Source organism: Melopsittacus undulatus, chromosome 4 (assembly GCF_012275295.1).
Source record: "Melopsittacus undulatus isolate bMelUnd1 chromosome 4, bMelUnd1.mat.Z, whole genome shotgun sequence".
Lineage (NCBI taxonomy): Eukaryota > Metazoa > Chordata > Aves > Psittaciformes > Psittaculidae > Melopsittacus > Melopsittacus undulatus.
Window position 1 is genome coordinate 89,001,876 of NC_047530.1, and position 17,980 is coordinate 89,019,855.

At 59.1% G+C, this 17,980-nt stretch overlaps 1 protein-coding gene across 6 annotated transcripts in view; it reads right to left on the reverse strand.

Moving 5' to 3' along the window:
- TNS1 (tensin 1) overlaps positions 1–17,980 on the reverse strand; it is a 68,274-nt gene that overhangs the window by 23,623 nt on the left and 26,671 nt on the right. For all 6 annotated transcript variants that reach the window (XM_031053059.2, XM_034061667.1, XM_034061666.1 and 3 more), the window contains 13 exons: positions 17,506–17,555; positions 17,013–17,184; positions 16,599–16,649; positions 15,957–16,079; positions 15,640–15,704; positions 15,436–15,519; positions 15,199–15,311; positions 14,553–14,613; positions 13,277–13,352; positions 13,011–13,140; positions 12,605–12,670; positions 11,925–12,086; positions 1,599–3,296 (listed from right to left, as the gene is read on the reverse strand). In XM_031053059.2, coding sequence (XP_030908919.2) covers positions 1,599–3,296; positions 11,925–12,086; positions 12,605–12,670; positions 13,011–13,140; positions 13,277–13,352; positions 14,553–14,613; positions 15,199–15,311; positions 15,436–15,519; positions 15,640–15,704; positions 15,957–16,079; positions 16,599–16,649; positions 17,013–17,184; positions 17,506–17,555 — 2,851 coding nt within the window. The remainder of the gene's footprint in view (positions 1–1,598; positions 3,297–11,924; positions 12,087–12,604; positions 12,671–13,010; positions 13,141–13,276; positions 13,353–14,552; positions 14,614–15,198; positions 15,312–15,435; positions 15,520–15,639; positions 15,705–15,956; positions 16,080–16,598; positions 16,650–17,012; positions 17,185–17,505; positions 17,556–17,980) is intronic.

Consider the following 17,980-nt stretch of genomic DNA (forward strand, 5'->3'; position numbering starts at 1 on the left):
GGCTGGGGACGGTCCCCAGGACACCTCCCCTCCCTGGGAACACAGCGACTACAGGGGTTGAGTGACCCCAGCCCAGCCCCGAGGGCCTGATCCCAAGGCTGGGGGGGGGGGGGGGGGGTTGACAGACACCATCTAACCCCCCCATTTCCCACCCATTTCAGATGTGCTCCTCCTCTCCTGAGGATCCTCCTCTTTTCCACCCATTTTTCCCCTCCATGTTTGGAGGAGGAATCTGCTCCTTGTAATATTCAGTCCAGACATACAATGTGATTTGGGCATCTGCGTGTCTTCGGGTTTATTTAAACCCTCCACACAGGCCCTGGGATCCTCTGTGGATCTGGCCTGGATCGCTGAGGTCAGGTTCAGATAGATGCAAACTACCCCTAACACCTCTGCAACCTTCCCTGTTCCCCTCCCCATGGCTGGCACCCCTCCTGCCCCCCGCCTCAGTGCCGCAGTGACTCAGCCCCACGCCTGGGAGGTTGGCGCTGTTGGATTTTTCCAGCCAAGGCTCTTCCCCCTCCTTCTAATGCCAGGCGAGTTTCTGGATTGAGCACAGAGCTGAAAGGGACTGAGCTGCCAAGCCCCAGCATCATGAGCTGGCCCCCAGCCTGTCCACAGCCCCAGACCTTCCCAAATGTCACTCCAGAATTCAACAACTGCAGCCGAAGCAGCAGGGAAGAAGGGCACGGAGCTGCCACAAGGTCCTCTGAGTCCCAAAGCCCCTGAGCCAGAGCTGAAGGAGGAAATCAAAGAATGTGGTTTCCCCTCTGCTGCATGGAGCAAATGCCTTCATCCAGCCACGGCGCTGACTCTCGGCACTACGCTGAGCCAAGCACTGCACCAAACCCTGCTGGTAGGGCTTGGAAATGCCTTCCCAGCCCCTGACCACCACCCCAACGCCAAGCCCAGCTTCAAACCACCCACAGCCAAGCTCGCTGGGCCAATGTGGCAGAAACGCTTCTGCCAGCCCACAGCCTGGCCCCGACTCCAGCAGCACCCTGGCTGCTCAGGGAGGAGGGCCATGCACCCAATCCAGCAATCCACAGGGAAAGCCAGGGCTGAAATTGGGCAGGAACCCAGCTATGTTAAACACAAGGCAAGTGCTCTGCTGGGACCTCACACCGGAGCACGCTGCAGGCAGGGTGTCCATCCAGTTCAAAGTGGGGTCCAGGTAGGACACCCTCTGACAGAACTGAAAACATCTTCCCAAACTCAGCCATATTCTCCCCAAAAGAAAAAATTCCCCCCAAGACTCAGCAAGTGGCCAAGCCACAGGAGACAGACCAGCCTGTACCCCAAGGGTGAGGATGGGGAACCCAACCACCATGGCCACCCCCTCTCCCCACCCCTGGGCGATGCTGCTGCAGATGGCGAGTTGCAAGTCGGGGGGGTCTCGGCAAAGAAGAGCAGCATAGGCTGCCCCCCTGCCCAGCGTGCCCCTGCAATGGATCACTCAGCCCCAAGCCCAGATCCAGCATGAACAAAGAGTCGCCGCATCTCCCATCCCAGCTCCACCGTGCATGCCACCCCCATGGGTTCCGGCTTCTTGGGACACACGGTCACCCCTGTCCCCCCAAGGAATCAAAGCATCCTACCTGCCACCCTGTGGGCCACCAGGCCCTCCAGATTCAAGGGCTCTTCTCCTGACCTCGACAGGTCTTCATAGCTCTCTGGTGCCTTGAGGGGCATCTGGGTTTGGGCTGGGACGGTGGGGGAAGGCGGGGAGGAGACGAGGAGCTGCTGAGACCCCACGGGGCTGTAGGAAGTGCTGAGCGGGTGGATGCCCATGGGTGACCCGGCTGGGGCATGACTGTAGCTCCTCAGCTCTGGCATCGGCGCCGGCTGGTAGTTGTAAGGCGAATAGGTCTCCCGGTACTCATGCACCCTATAGTCCAACTCCCCTGGAGAATAGGCTTTAACCACAGGCTCGGACACCACAGGGCTCACAGAGGTGCCGAAGGACCTCGGCTGGGCCACCTGCGGAGCTGGTCGGGCATAGACACCGGCACCGGGTTGTGCCAGATGGGAGGAGCGCAGGGGTCCCGCTGGCTTGTCCTGGCGGGAGGCAGCAGGCACACTCTGAGACTTGTGGACGGCAGGCGCGAGGTCCAGCATGAGGACATCAAGGGCTTCAATGGACTGCTCAATCTCCCGGCGGGAGGGCGCCCGGGGGAACTCGGGCATGCTGTGGCTGTGGGGGGGCACCAGCTGCAGTGGGCTGGGCTGGGGGCTGCAGCTGGACACGCTGGGGCTGTGGCTCTCCATGCCACCCTCCTGCAGCCGGGAAGGTGGCCGGCTCCCTCCTTGCTGCTGCCAGGAATTCAAGCCCCTCTGCACGGCTTCCCGGCTGCTGGTGCTGCGAGCCGGCGCCTGGGGCAGCACTGGGGTCGTGTCGTACTTGACTGCGTCTACCGCTGGGAAGGACCGGGAGCGATAGGTGCCGGGGGGGTCATAGCTGTACAGGTAGGGCTGGGATCCAGGCAGTGGATGAGGTTGGTGCCAGCCCAGGGTGTGGGAGACCTGTGGGCGCTGTGGGTAGCCAGCCAGGTGCTCCTGAGCAGATGCTGAGGACCGCAAGGGTGGCAGTGGGTCGCGGATGTGGTGGCCCATGAGGGCATTCTGGTTGTTGTAGGAGTAGCCACCATTGGAGAGCAGCTCGCCATCATACAGCCCATCCTTCAGCAGCTTCTCAGCCCCATTGCAGCTTGTAGGGCCATTGGGTAGGGAGGAGAGGCTGCCCACCCGGGGTGCCTCTTGGTAGCCAGCCTCACTGGTGGTGGTGGTGCCATCCAAGGAGGAAAGAGTGCCCAGGCTGCCCACACTGTGCCCATCCTGGTTGGGTAGCTCATCATCCAAGATATCTGTCTCCCGGTCAGCCACCAGAGCTGCAGCATTCCCATTGACATGCACCTGAGCCGGCACTACATGGCGGCCCGGCATGGTGGGCAGGCGCACCGGTACAGGGCCAGGCACGTGGTTGTGCATGGGCGGTGCGCTCTCCAAGCCGAAGCCAACAAGGAGACGATCCAGCTCCCGCTTCTCCTCGGGGCTCAGCACTGCCTGGCTGCCGGGCGCCGCGGGCACCCCGGGTTCATCGGTCCGGTCAGTCTTGGTGGAGGCGGTGGAGTTGCCCGAATCGCTGCTCACCGAGAGGGTGTGCTCAACGTGGTTGGGCGCTGCCGAGAGCAGGAGGCGGGCGGCGTTGACGGCACCAGTGCTGCCGTGCAAGGAATCTTTCTTCTTCACTTTAGCGTAGAGGCTCCCGTCCAGGGGCCCTTGCGTGTGCCCAACCTCTGCAAGGGGAGAAATGAACACGAGACCCCAGATCAATTCCTGGCTCTCTGCACGGAGCTAATGGGTCCCATTAGCCGGTCGTTTCGATCTCTTCCATGCTGCGGAACACTTAACGACGAGCATCACTGTCTCCTCGGCACCCTCCACAATCCCACAGGCGCCATCATGCAGAGACACCGGAGCCAGACCCCCCCATCCCCATGCCCCACTCCGCATGCTGTCCTGCCCTGCCCTGCAAGCACCGTCTGCCCTGCTGGGATTCACAGAATATCCCCCTCTGGTTCTAGGCATCACGCCTAGCAAATCCTCTCCATAGCTGGAGAGGGCCAGGGCTGCCCACACAGTCTGCCATCACTGTTCCACAGGGCTCAGCTGGCTCCAAAGGGCCACACGGCACTGGGGAGGTGAAGAGAGAGATGGGAGATGCATCGTGGGCCGTAGGAGGACGGGTGGAGGAGGTCAGGGTTTGCCCTCGCAGCTCCATGTGTGTCCAGCTGGATGGTGTACTCAGCCCACAGGTGAAGGACACATGAACCACAGACCCACTTTTCCCCTCCCTGCCCGCTCTCCTCCCAGATGATGCACAAATCCAGCCAGCTGCCCATCCTTGACATTTTCTTCCTTGGCTACAGACAGGCTCCCACCCTTTCTGTCTTTCCCTTTCCCTCTCTCAGGACGGGTGGGTCTGTCCCAGACCTTTCCTCAAGCTGGAGACTGACCCAAAACTCCTACACAGGCAGTGCCTTTGCCCAACCCTGAACAGGAAGCATCTGTTCTCTGGGGAGGCACTGAGCACCTCAGCACTGTGATTCAAGACCAGTGCAAGCAGCCAGCTCCACTCTGTAGCCCCAAACAGCTGGGTGGCAGCCAGGGCAGGGGAGCATCACCACCAGCAACGTTGCACCCCAGGTCTATGCTCTCCAACTCCCACCACCCACAGCAGCCCCCAACACCACAACCAGCTGTGCCCTTTAAACCTTTCCAGATGGGGCAGCCAAATTCTGGGGGTGCAGAGGGACCCCAGCTACGGAGACAGCAATGGGGGCAGCCCCCAAGCTGCGTCCCCCCCACTGGAGCATGCACAGCACCAGCCAGGCTTTAGACTCTTGTTTTTCCAGCTCCCTGACGAGGTTTCCTGGAAGGTCCCGCGAGCAGCGTTAAACACTTTCTTTTGGAGGAAAAAATGACTCTTCCCTGGCGGGGGGCCAGGCGGCTGACTCAGGAACAGAAGATGGCCCTAACACGATAGTGTGAAATCAGAGCGCTCCTATCTGTGAGCAAAACGCTTCCGAAAGCCAGCCCTGAGCCGGGATGGCTTAACCAGTCCCACACCGCTGCACCCGCACCCCGGCAGCTCCTGCACCACCAACTGGAAAGCAGAACAGGGCAAAAACACCCAGCATGAGTCCTCCCAAGTCAGGGCCCCTCTTTGCTGCTGATTTCCACTCCCAAATCCCTGCCAGCAGCATCCCAAGGAGGTCCCCAGAGCTGCCCCTCTTGGCTTGAAGATGACCCAGGACCATGCTGCAAGGTCCTTTATGGGTACTCAAGAGTGGGAAAAGATGAGGTTTCCACAGATGAGGTTCCACAGTTTCTCCCACAGACTCGGAGCTTCTTCATGCAGTCAGTCTAGCCAGGAACAAACAGCATTTGATTCCACAGCATCTATCATACTGGGGAAAAAGGGAAGAGAGGGAGAAAATCCCTTCCCGTGGAGAGAGAAAGGAAAAAGCAGCATGTTCAAAGGCAGCGACAGTGCTAGAGAGGCTGAGACATCACTGGGAGCCAGGGAAAAGGCCTAGCCTTCCTGTGTGATGGCAGTAATGGGTGCTGGCCAGTCCAAGGAAACAGGGCAGGAGCTAGGCTGGGGGCTGGGATAAATAGGGCAGGGGAATAGAAAGGAAAAGTGAATAAATAAATATAAATGAAAGCACGTGGCACCAAGGGAGAAAATAGATGGGAAAGGCTTCAATTAGACTGTGGGCTGGGCACCACCCGTGACTGGGAGAAATGTCTCAAAGTGGGGACAGGATAGGGTGCAAAGCGGTTCACAGCAGCACCAGAAAGCCCTGAGCCCCCTGTCCCACCTTCCCTGGACCCTCCAGCACCACAGGGACATGGGGGTCTGGTGGAACCACCCCAAGAGCGGTGCTAGAGTAGCAAGAAGATGAAGGAGCCATCACATCCCTACCATCAGCCAACCCCTTGTCCCACAGCTACCTTGCTCCACACGCGACTGCCCACTCTGTCCTCAGCCCCACACACAGCGTGGTCTCTATTCCCTGCCATTCCCCACCACTCCCAAGCCCCCTCCACCGACCCTGGGCCACACTATCACTCATATGATCATCTATTGCTTGCCACCTGAGAAGCTGAATAAAATTCCCCAAAAATGACCAAGGGAAGGGGGAACAGGCTGCCTTAGCCAAAGCAACCATTCCCAAAGCAGCAGCTCCCATATCCCTGTTTGTTTGCAGCTCCCAGCAAGGTCAGATTCCATCCCTGAAGGTCAGAGCAGCTCCAGCCTGGCAGTCTGTGCCATCCCAGTGTGGGCTGTGTTTGCGCAGGCAGGACTCAGCCCTGGACACACAGCTCTGCTCCAGATGTATGGAGGTGGCTGGGGGAAGCACTGAGCTCACTCTGGTCTTACCCCTGCTGCCAGCCTCACTGCCCTGGCAGGCCAATGCTGGGCCCTCTCCCTCCCCAGCACCCTGCACCTATGATCAGGAGAAAAACTGGTCTAGGGCACACATAACAACAGGAAAGGGGGGTCAGCTTGCATTCCCAAAATCCCAGCCGTCTGCCTCATGCCTAGTAGGGTGCACCATACAGCATCATGCACCAGCACAAATGCTCTGCACAGTGCAGAGGATAAGGCTGAGGCACCACTGCGTCTCCCCTGGTCCCCAACAGCATCCCACCTGCTGCCTCCACTGCCCACCACCCAGAGCCCAGCCTCAGGGCATCTCTGAAGCATCAGCTGGCAGGGAAGTTCCTGGGATCCCAGGACCCTTTGTAGAATGAAGGATGTAAGCAGAGTCCCATGGGGAAGAGCTCAACCCCCTCAGCTCTGGTTTCATCTTGTGCCCAATTATGATGGCAAGAAATAACCCCAGCCTCTGAGCTGGCTGTCATCAGGACCATGAATCCCCCACCCACCCCCAGACCCTTCTCCCATCCCATCCAGCTCAAAGAAAAGCAAAGTCAGGACTTACCAAAGGGGACAGGGAAGAAAAGATCCCAGGCGAAGAGAAGGAGCGGGCAGCAAAATCGTTTTCCTTTGCCCCTTCCAGCACCAGAGCCTTCCAGGGGCACCTGGCGCAGTGGCAGCTCCAATGGTGTCCACAGCCAGCCCCGTGTGTCCGTCCAGGACAGGAGCGGACAGCCCAGAGCTGTCTTTGGCTGTCGTTTGTCCCTTTGGCTTTGCTTTCCCTCTCACGGAGGGAGCTACTCCCTTCCCAGCGCTGTGTCCCGCGGGGCCAGCAAGAGGGGCACCCTGATGGCACCGGAGTGCCCAAGGGGCTCAGATAAGGGGTACCCCGAGGACACGGGACACCCCCAGGACACAGGGTGCCAGAGGGGAGGATGGAGAACAGGAAGGCGGCAGAGGCAGGAATGGGCTAGAGACAAGGAGGTGCAGTTGTGCTCCCCTCCGCCCAAACCACACAGGGACGAGCAGGAGGAGAAGGGGAGAGGCGCTGGGGAAGGCAATGGGGCCGCCCAAGCCTCAGCCCCAGCCCGAGTTAACCCCAGCGAGGTGCGGGGAGGGTGAGAGCCACAGAGGGAGGACAGCCAGACAGAGAGCTTCTGGTTATGAATATTAACTACTTCCTCCACAGGCAGGGCTGTGCCACATTAACTGTTTCCTAGGCAGGATGGACAGACGGATAGACAGCTGGACAGCCTAACCACCCTGCACCGGGTGTGGAGCACCACCCGTATGGACAACCCCCCCAGTTTGAGACCCCCAGCCCTGCTTGGCTCTTGTGTGCACACATCACACTTATCCCCAGAATGCAGCGATACACTCACATAGGGGGGATGTCCTTTCAGGCCACAAGTGATGCTGTAACCCAGCCAGGTCTGCAGACGCAGATGTGTTGCTGGAGACTTACGATTCTCTATCTTAAATAAATTCCACAGGAGTGGAAGCCTTCTGTGTAAGAGCCACTGACTCCACCAGTGCCAGACCCAACCCACCTTCACAACTCCCTTTCCCTGCCCCACCAGTGGCACAGCACAAGGTGGAGATGCCATCAATGGTTTTAGGATGGCATGTGCCACCTTGTCCCGTGGCAGGAAGCACAGCACAGATCCCATCCACCCAGGAGCTGCCTGCAACCACACTGCTCCATCCCAAGCAAAATCCATGCTGGAATGGTGCTGACCATTTGCTGGTGCAGGCAACAGTCAGCCTACCCCGTGTTCAGGCTCCTGCTTGAACCCATGCTCGCACTTTCACTCCTCGATTGATTCAACACACTCAGCAAAATGCAATGCTCCCTCCACTCTAATCCCCCAAATCATGTTTCCCACACCCCCATGGATGATAGCAGGGGATGAGAGCACTGTTTCCACCCAGCCCCTGACTCACAGCCCCATTTGCTCCCAGAGAGCGGCACACACCAAGTCAGCGTCCTCCCAAAACCTCCGAGGTTTGCTTGCTTCTCTGCCTTTTTAGGTTCTGCCCTGGTTGTGCAGTGGGACAGCAGGTCGAGAGCTCCTCACTGTCCCCACTAGGACAGCACCAGCCCCATGCACACACTCTCCTGCACATATTGACTTCAAGAACGGTTTAAAGGGGAAGGAGGAGGGGCTGAGTTCCACCAGCCCAACCCTCTCTCCCTGCATCCCAGTCCTGCCTGGTTCCCAGTCCCAGCGGGACCAAACCCCATCACACCTCTGCCCCACATCACCACCCCAAATACCAGGTCAGAGGACAGCCCTTCTGCTGCCACAGTGGGAGCAGCCACGCTCCAGCCGAAATGTCCAGCCAAGCCCGTGGAGGCTCCAGCTTTTCTCCCATGGGGATTAACTAGAAGCAAGGGGAAGACCTTCCCTGTGGATCCCCATCCAGCCCAGCTGGTCCCTGCTGTCCCCCTAAATGCCCTCCCCGCCAAGCCCTTACCTTGCCGTAGCCGGAGCAGAGAGCAGCAGAGAGGGGCGGGATGGGGAGGGGGAAGCGGATTCCTTCAGCTTTAGTCAGCTGGCGAAGGAGAGCAGAGCCAGGGCTCCCCTCCCCACCAAGCCCAGCCAGAGGACGGATCCAGCCGCGGGGGGAGAGCGGCAGCCTGCCGGCAGCTCCAGCGATGGATTTAACAGCTCCAGCATGGCTCGTTTGGCTCCCACCTCTGCACAACCTGGCTTGCCCTCCTGCGCAGCCCCAGCCCCAAATAAGTGGGGCAGGATTTGACTCCACTGTGGAAATGTAACCCATGGGGTGCCCACCCTGCTGGGGAACCGGTGGATGGCAGCAACCCCATCTCGGGACTTTCTGCCCCAAGGAAAGGATCACATCCAGCTCAGTACTGGGGTCTCTGGGACCCCCTGGCCTTTGCACACGGGGCTCAGGCTCTGCTGACCTCCCATCCTCGAAGGGATGGGATGCTCAACCCACTCCCCACCCTGCCAGCCCAGCCCTGAGCTGCAGGGGAACCCCACCAGAACCATGACTCAGGTGGGGATTTAGCAAGTCTCCTGCAGATGTTGGATTTGGCCAGGCCGCGGCCACCCCCTTTCCAGCCTCAGTAAAAAGTGGGGGTGGGCAGGGGTAGACCGTGGTGAGGACAGCGATGGTGCAGAGCTGAAGGGGGGGATGCTGGGTGCAGCAGGAGCAGCCACGGTGGGTCCAAGGGCCAGTCGTTACAGGGAGCTGCTGGGCTACGGACACACACTCAGCCCTTTCGCATTGTCTCAATGACCCCAGTATGGTGTCCTGGTGTCCCCCCCACCACAGTCACACATACAGATAACCCCTCCACCAGCTCTGTGCCAGCTCCAACATCCTGCTCTCCATCAGCACAGGTTTTCCCAGCAAACGCAAACCAGGCCATAGATTATCCCCATCCAGATTTGTACACCTGCCACTGCAGGACCCCAAAAATTTCTCTGCGTTGATCCTCCAACCAGTCACAAACCCAGCAGTGCTGCATCCAGCCACAGGTCTCCTCATGCCTTCCTGGAGCCAGCCTGCCCCCCAGGGAGAGCTACCTTGGTGCTGGCAAAGCATCCAGCACCATCCACCCTCAATAAAGGATGTCTGAACCCCAAAGACAGCCAAAGGAAGAAACGCCCCATGAACACCCTTCAGCATACACTCTCAGCCAACCAATGCCTATGGTTCTGCAGCAGGAACCCAGCACCAACCCCAAAGCCCCTTCAAGGAGGAGGTGAAGGAGAATAAGAAGGAGGAGTAGGAAAAGGGAAGGTTGGCAGAGCTACCTGCCTCCTCCGTGCTGCACAGAGATGGATGATGGGCAGTGGGACAGTGCGGTGGGGATATCCCAGCGCACACCACTGTCACTAAGGACCACAGGGCAGCCCAAGCACAGCCAGCAGCAGGGACCCTGCCTGGGTCACACAGAAGGGTGAGCTCACTGAGGAGGGCAGCTTGTGCCATAGGGGGGTATGCAAAGCAGCCCCTGCCTGCTGAACCTAGCTAGGTCCCCTCGACCAGAGGGTAAGATGTGAGGGTTCAGATCCCGCTCTCATGCCCCCTGCCCTGAGCAAGCTTGGTCAGCCAGCAACCCTGCTACAACTCAGTTTCCCCTTCTCCAACCCCCATAGATAAGCACAGCGGAGGCAAGAGGAACACCAGGACAGGCAACACCCCAGACATCTCTCTAGCTTCAGGGTTCCTTCGTGTCATCCCACTCTGCCAGGCACCCCCCAGCCCATATGGGTGCCCTACATTACGAACAAGCTGCCAGCGCAAGGGCATCCACCTCCTCCGAGAGTGGCTGTGTCAGGCGGAGACGCGGCCCTGGGAGCACCCACCGTTTGGCAGGCGATGCCAATCCCAATCCCGTTGGCCCAGGGTGCGGCACCGGTCTGCGGGGAGCCTTCACTGAGCGCCGGGGACAGGCAGTGGTGGGGACGAGGAGCAGCGGCTGATTCCACCCCGGCGCAGGTCCCGGTGCCAGCCTCACCCCCCCTCTGCTCCCGGCCGCCGCTCGCTCACGCCTGGTGGTGCCAAAAATGTGGCGTGCAATTCCCTGACCAAATAAGGTGAGAACAACCATAAACAGGGACCCCCCTTGCACAGCCGGGCACCGGGTTCCCATACCGGCCCGGAGAAGAGGAAAGGTGCTGAAACAGAGGGAGGAAGATGGCAGACCCCTGTGAGCCCACGGTGGCTCTCCACACCACTGCTCGAGGTGCCCCAGGGGGTGGCTGGGGTGACCCCCTATAGATGCATTGTCTCACTGCTGCCTGTGCTGGCACAGGTCAGAGTGCAGCCTCCTGCCTGCAGCTTCAGCCTCCAGCGGTCCTGCCTCATTCCCAAACAGGGGCAGTGTTTGCAATTCCAAGGCGCCCTCATTCCCCACTGCCACCCTCCCCGCGGGTATCGGTACATGGAGGCACCTCTGCAGCTCAAACACTTACTGAGGGAATGGAGAAGAGCCCTGGGGTTCCCTGCAGCCCTGTGAGGGGCTGGGAGAGCAGCAGCTCTGCCCTGGGGGTGTGAAGGGAACCACACACACCAAGGCTGAGGGCAGGGGCAGAGCCACAGTGTGAGCTCATGGGGGGGACACACATCCCTTCCCCCTAGGGCCAGACTCACAGCTCTGCAGCTCCCTGCCGTGCAGCTGAGCCCGCGCGTCACGAGTTGCCTGTTTACTGCCCTGTGCCGAGGCACCGCCTGTGCCAGCTCCACGCTGCCAGCCCCACATCCCCACCATGGGCAGAGGCTCCCTTGCCAGCGCCACTGTCCCCAGCAGGTCTGGCCGCCTACAGCTCCCACTCGGAGCAGCTGGTGACCTTCAGGGACAACGGGGGCCCGCAGCTGTCCCTGCTCCAGGGACGCCTATCCGGACCGGGCCAGGAAACCTCGGGCACCTGCTTGGCCACAGGTGGCCTTGCCGCCGGGGCAGGGGCCCCCCACCCACCACATGCAAGTACTTCCTGCTCCTGCTGAGCAGGCAAGGGTGGCCTTCTCACTGCATCCCAGTGGGTGCTCAAGGAGCTTGTACCAGCTCCATGCAATGGTACAGACCCTCCAGGGCCACTGAGGCCTCCTCATCTCACCCAGAGGAAACAGGTATAGCTACGTCCCACCATGATCGCGCCATGAGGAAGGAGCTCGGAGACCTAATGGGCCCCCCATTAGGTCCCACTCCTGACAGACTTAGGGTTTGGGTCTCCAAAGGTCTGGGGCATCAACTGGGGCTGAAGCCGGCTCTGTGCAAACACGGCTTTGAGAGCAAAAGTGCTGAACAAAAACAAGCCTGAGCTCCCTGGCACCACGGCAGGGGGGAAAGTCCAAGGGATCCTCCTCTCCCATCTCATGGCCACGCTCCTCCCAGCAGTGCTGCCTGCCCAAGCTCTGCTGCCCACCAGCATCCGCTGCCCTGGGGTAGGGGGATTCCCATGGGGACACTGGTCACCAACCGCCCGTGAGCCCTGACCTTTCTCCAGGTGCTTGCCCGGCAGGGGTGGCTCAGCCCAGGTGCCCTCTGCGCTCTCCTCGCGCTGGACGTTGAAGTTCTCATAGGAGTCCCACCGGATGAGTGGGTCAGACGTGTTATAGTCCACGGAAACGCTGGGCCCGTTCTCCAGGTGCTCCATGCCTGGGAAGAGGCAGGATGGTTAGCTGAGGTGATGATCACAGGTGGGACAAGGAGAGAAGGGGCAGCAAGAGAAAAAGCACAGAAGTCATAGGGCAGGAGAGTCATACAGAGAGATGGATGAGGATGGGATTTACGTGAAGACTCACAAACAAGATGTACAAGGCTGGCTGAGGCTTTTGAGATTGCCTGGGGACAGGCGTACAGACTGGCAGCAAGTGTGCCTGGGTCTGGACTTTTTGGGTAGAGGCCCTCTGGTCCCAAGCACACCCTCCTTCTCTCCTGGGCCAGCAAATGCTGCAGAGACCAAACTCCTGGGGAACAGCATAGAGGGCAATAGGGCACCAATGGGTGCTTCTAGATCAGCGTCACTGCCTGTATCTCTCATCCCACTCTGGTGACAAACAGACTGTAAATGGGGCGGGGATAGGTTGCAAGGAAGGCAGCAGGGGATAGAGCTGGTGAGTGGGAAAGGAACCAGCATCCAGCTCCAAACCCCTCTGATGGTGAACCAGCCATACCTTGGATCTTCTCAGGGCCGTAGGAGAACACGAACTCCACCTTCCCATACTCGGGGAAACGGTCATCTGGGAAGGGAAGAGCAGAGCAAAGGTGCTATCTCCATCTATCCCTCCAACGGCACCCAGACAGCCACCCCAAATATGCCTCAAGGCCAGCAGCAGGTAGTGCATACCCCATCACAGGGCAGAACATGTCAGCCCCCAAATCAACCCCAAGGCAGCCCCTCTGCATCGGCAATAAAGGGGGTGACACTGCCACCAGTCCCTGAGCAGCACCCACACCCTGTGGATGGAGAGTGCCCTGCTTCATCAGCGGTGTACTTAGGGTGGATGCCCACATGTCCCCACTATGGGAGCAGTGTCAGAGGGGTGGGAGGAGGGAGTGGGGAAGTATTGGGGTGGTTACCTCTGAAGGCCTCGTCCAGGTCCTCCTTGCCAAAGACGACATCGAGGTCATGCACAGCACACGTGTGGAACTGCACACGGAAAATCACATCCCGGGTTGGGCTGCGGAACTTCTTGTGGTAACACTTCAGCTGCGGAACGCAGTGGGGATGAGCCATCAGGAGGAGCCCCAGGGCTGGGCAAGGAGGAACCGGGGGATCCCAAGACATAAGGGCCACCCATCCTCCAGCTGCTCCCCACATGGGGGGCTGACCCAAGGCTCCTTACCAAGATATCACCCTTGAGGAGCAAGCCAGGCTCGATGGTGATGCAGATGCCCGTCTGGCTGTCTCCTTGCACATTGCTGCAGTGAGGGATAGCCCAAGGATGTGAGCTGCAGTGCAGAGCCCCCCCCAGAGCTCCCAGCACCACCTCAACAAGCCCCTCCCACCCAAACCCATCCAGGAAAGGTGCAAAGCACAGAGCTGGCTTCTCAGTGACAGAGGAGGGTCCTATCCCCCACCCGAAAGGGTCAGCCATTCCCAGAGGGAGGAAGACAGGAAGGGGAAACTGAGGCACAGCCCAATAAGGGTGTTAAGGATGCTGGGTGTGAGGTTTGACCAGGGTCCAAGTGCTGAGGCTGGGATACCAGCCATCCACATGGCTTCCACGGGTCAAGCAGGGCACAGGACGTGAAGGGAGGGCTCCTGGGGAAGGCTCTCCTCCCTGCCTCAGTTTCCCTGCCAGCTTTCCCATTCCAGGGGCACCAGGGACTGCCTCTGGGTGGTGGCATCAGCAGCGGGGGATGAGGGAAGAAAGGAGTTGGATTTCACAGGCAAGATAAACCTGGAGTTTATTACCGGTGTCCCATAAACAGTCTATTAAAAGCTGAATGGCAAGGCTGGGATGGCAGTAAATCTCAGCTAACGGGGACACCGGGCTGCAAGGAAGGGAGATCCTGGTTCAGAGGGAGGAGATGGGAACACCCCCAAGGTGAGGGGGGCCAGGAGCCGGGTATCCCAGTCTGGGATATGGCCCCAGCAATGCATCTGGGTGGCTGGAGAAACTGGCTCCTGCTTTGCCTTCCCCCAGGAGCAGCACTGAAAAATGGTGTCAGGGTAAACCGTCGGGAGGTTAAAGAAGGGGGAAAGTCTTTTCCGGGGAAAAGAAAGAGCTGCTCTGGACTAATCCAGGCTGAAGGAGCGGCTATTTGAAACACAGCAGAGAAACGCCTCCGTCTCCCAGGGAGGTGTCCCCATTCCTGTCCCCGCTCCCTCGGGGACACCCACCCCAGGCTCTGCGCAGCCCCAGGCTCCCTCTGCTGACACGCAGAGTCACTACAGCCCTCCCGGCACAAGAGTTCAGTATGGCCCAGTGTAGCCAGTTACGGCCTCCAAGGAAAAGGAAGACCCTTTTGGGTTTTTTCAGTTCCCTAGACCCCAAATAGACTTAAACAGGGCATCAGACTGCTGGGGACTTGGCCTTGACCCTCTCCATCTTCCCCTGCTTGCCAAGCCCCCATGCTGGGGAGGAGGGAAAAGCCCCATGGTGAGGAGATAGTTACTAGATCCCTGAGGTGTAGACGGGCTGCATGGCCTGGTAGATTTTCAGGAAGGGCCGACAACCTGGAAGACATCAAGGAGGAGAGAGAAGGCAAGCTGCTGTTAGCCGGCAGGGTGGAGGGGCCCAGGCAGGGATTAGTCATGGGGGAGAAATCCAAACAGGGACAGAGCCAAAGCAAACAGCCACTCCCCACCCCAGCTGACCCACACCGGCTGGGCAACATCTGGGATGGGCAGAAAGGGATGCTTCAGATAGGGTGGGAAATGGGGAAAGCCCCTGTAGCCCAGTTTGAGTATTGTAAGACCATGGGGAAGTGCCGGTACTCAGAAGAGGTCCCACCCTCAGAGGCCATCATCCCACTTCCATTCTTAGCCCCAGTCTGGTGCCATCCACCCAAAAAATCATTTTAAAAGCTTCATCACCCCACAGCACATGTTAGTGACCAGCATAGGCTGCGCACCCCCTGTGGGCATTTCTGTGGGAAAAACATAGCACCCTGCTAATAGGAGCAAATGGGCCCCAAGAGGGAATGGGAAATTAAAATTGCCAAGGAGATTGTGGAAAATATCCCCCTTGGAGAGCCAGGCAGTGCGGGGTGATGGTATGTGCATGGGATCTGGGCTGGGGGGAGGCATGGGGACACCTACCACCTTTGGACTCGAAGTTGGGGATGCCGTGCATGATGACATGGTGGAGAAAGAGGGGCTTATTGTTCATCTTGATGCTGCCAGAGAGGAGCCCACTGAAGTAATGGATGTACCTGAAGGATGGACAGGCAGCTCAGGGGCAGGACCTACAGCAGAGCACCCACCTTGGTCCCCCTGCATCCAACCACCCCAGCCATGGGAGCAAAAGCCAGCCTGCAAATGCACACCAGGACCCACCTCTTCTGGGATGGCTGTCCCACAGGCACTATCTTGTCCTCATAGAAGCGCTTCATGGCAAATCTGTCCAGAGCCTGGTTGGCACTTTGGGAGAAAAAGAACAGATGAGGTTGAAGGAGAACATCGGCACCAGCACCCAGCACCACAGGGATGAAGGTTGGCAGAGGGCCCCAGGACCACCCTGTGACTGTGTAACCATCTCACCTGGCTGAGATGTTGCTGTAGTGCATGTAGGCAGCCACCACCACCCCCAGCCGGCCACGGTTCCCCTGTGGGCACACAGCAGAAGGGGTGTCACAGGGGCAGCGGTTTCTGCAAGCACCCCTATACACATGCATCAGCCTACACAAATACCTCAAACCTTATAGACATACATCAATGCACACAAATATGCTGACACCTGCCCACATCCCCAAGCCACAGACCACCACATCCCCTGCATCCCTCAGCCTCTGAGGCTGCTCAGCCCTGTCCCTGCAGCCTCCCATTACTGTGCATCCCAAGGACAGGGTCCAGCCCACCTTGTTGTGCAGCACCACCGCATTGTGTGGCACCGCATTGAGCCACGTGTCCATGGCTTTGCAAATGCTGCAGATCTTCTCCAGCGCTGGGGTGTGCAGGTCAGGCCACCCAAAATCCAGCACCTGGGCAGGGGAACAGACAGGGGTCACATCCACAATGGACTCTGCACCTCTCCATAGCTCCGAGCCTACCTGTGTGCAAAGCCCAGAAGCCCAGAGCAGACACCCAGGATGGGCAGCAGAGCACTGTCCTGATGTACCACTCCCAGCCTCTCCCCCAACCCTGCACCCTGCTGCCCAAAGCCCTGACCTGGGGGTCCCAGCGGTGTCCCAGATCTCAGCTCACCCCCCACCCTGGGTCATTCAGCTCGTCCATGGTGACAGGGATGGGGATGCCTTAGAGAGACCTCCGAGAGGCCCCAACAGCCAGGTTTGGGCTGAGGATGGGGTCGGCTTAGTTGAGATCCCAGAAACTCACTGGGAAGGCCCAGTGTTTTCCTCTGGGCTTCCCCTCTCTGCTCCTCCAGCAGCTGGGTGGTATAGAAAGGGTGGTTGTTCCTCCCTCAAACAGCATGCAGCAGGGTGCTGGTCCCACAGACAGCCCTGCTCCGAGCAACTCCGCTTCCCACAGCTCTGACCCACCTTGGGGTGAAGTTTGCTGATATCATTTCTTCGCTCAGAGAGGTTGAAGAGCTTTGGGGAAGAAGAAAGACAGAGTGAGGGGCACACTTCCTCCCTCGCTACCACCTCACTCTTCTTCACCCCAGAGCCTCCCCAAATCCACCCATGAAAGGCTTCCCCAGACACATTAACCCAAGTAATGCCTCACCACAGGACAACTCAATGGCCAAAAACCGATAGGGGGACCAAAAGGGACTAGAAAGCTTTAAGGAAGGAAAAAAGATCCATGTGCCTTAGTGCAAAGATCCCCCTCACCACTGTCAAGTTCAGGTGGAGGCAAGGATGCAGCACCCATACCCTGCAGCCCGCTATCCCCAGGACCTGAGCACCGCAGCCCTTTCCCCAGCCTGGCAGGGCTCCAGCCATGCTCCTCACCACATAGTTGTCCCCATGCTTGGACTTCAGCATGTGGGCCACCTCTCGGAGGTTGCTGCAGAAGCTCTGCTCCTCAGCTGTGCTGGGGTAGGAGACAGCGATGATCCGCTCCGTGATGTACACCAGGTCCAGCTCGCAGCTGCTCTCCACGGCTGCTGTCAGGCTCATGCTCCTGGGCAGGGGAGGGGGCTGCTGTCAGGACATGGCATGGGGAGGGGACACAGTGACCCTTCCCCATCCTGCACCGCCCCAGGGGTTAGGCAAGACAGGCTGGGACATGTGGGGATGCAGCAGCAGGTCTGCCCACAGCCTTTCCCCAGCTCTCAGCCCCCTTATGGTGTCCTAGGGACCCAAAGTTGGTGATGGCAGGTCATAACCCCTGTGTCTTCTCCACGGAGAGCATCTCCATCTGTAGCACATCTGGAGAAGCAAAGTGTTGGTGGGGGAAGGAGGGGAGGTTCAGGTCACAAGAAGGGGAAACTGAGGCATCTACCTGGATGCTTTGCGGCGTGACTGCCCACTCCTGGGGGATTTCGTGGCATCCTAAAAACCAGAGAGGAAAGGTGATCCACTATCCTGATCCAACCCCCAGCCAGCACAAGGGTCCTGCTAGAGCCGGGTGTGATGATGCTGCTGGAGCATTCCCATCCCAGTGACATTGCACCACACACTGTAACACCCCTAAAACTGCCCCTAAAACTTGCTGCCTCCAAACACCACCCACTAAGCATCCCAGTGGCAGCAAACACCTTGACAGTGACATCATGCTCCCCCCCGTAGCCATGAGCAAAACCCAGCTCTCACACCCCCAGCACAGCTGGGACCAGCCACCATGGGCACTGCAGGGCCAGTGCCTTGCTACAGGGTCCCAGAGGACCTTTGAAGAGGATGCTGGGGGTGAGGGGGACAATCTCAGGCATGTCTCAAGTAGCTCCAGTTTCAGCCAGGCTCCAAGCACACACCTGGAA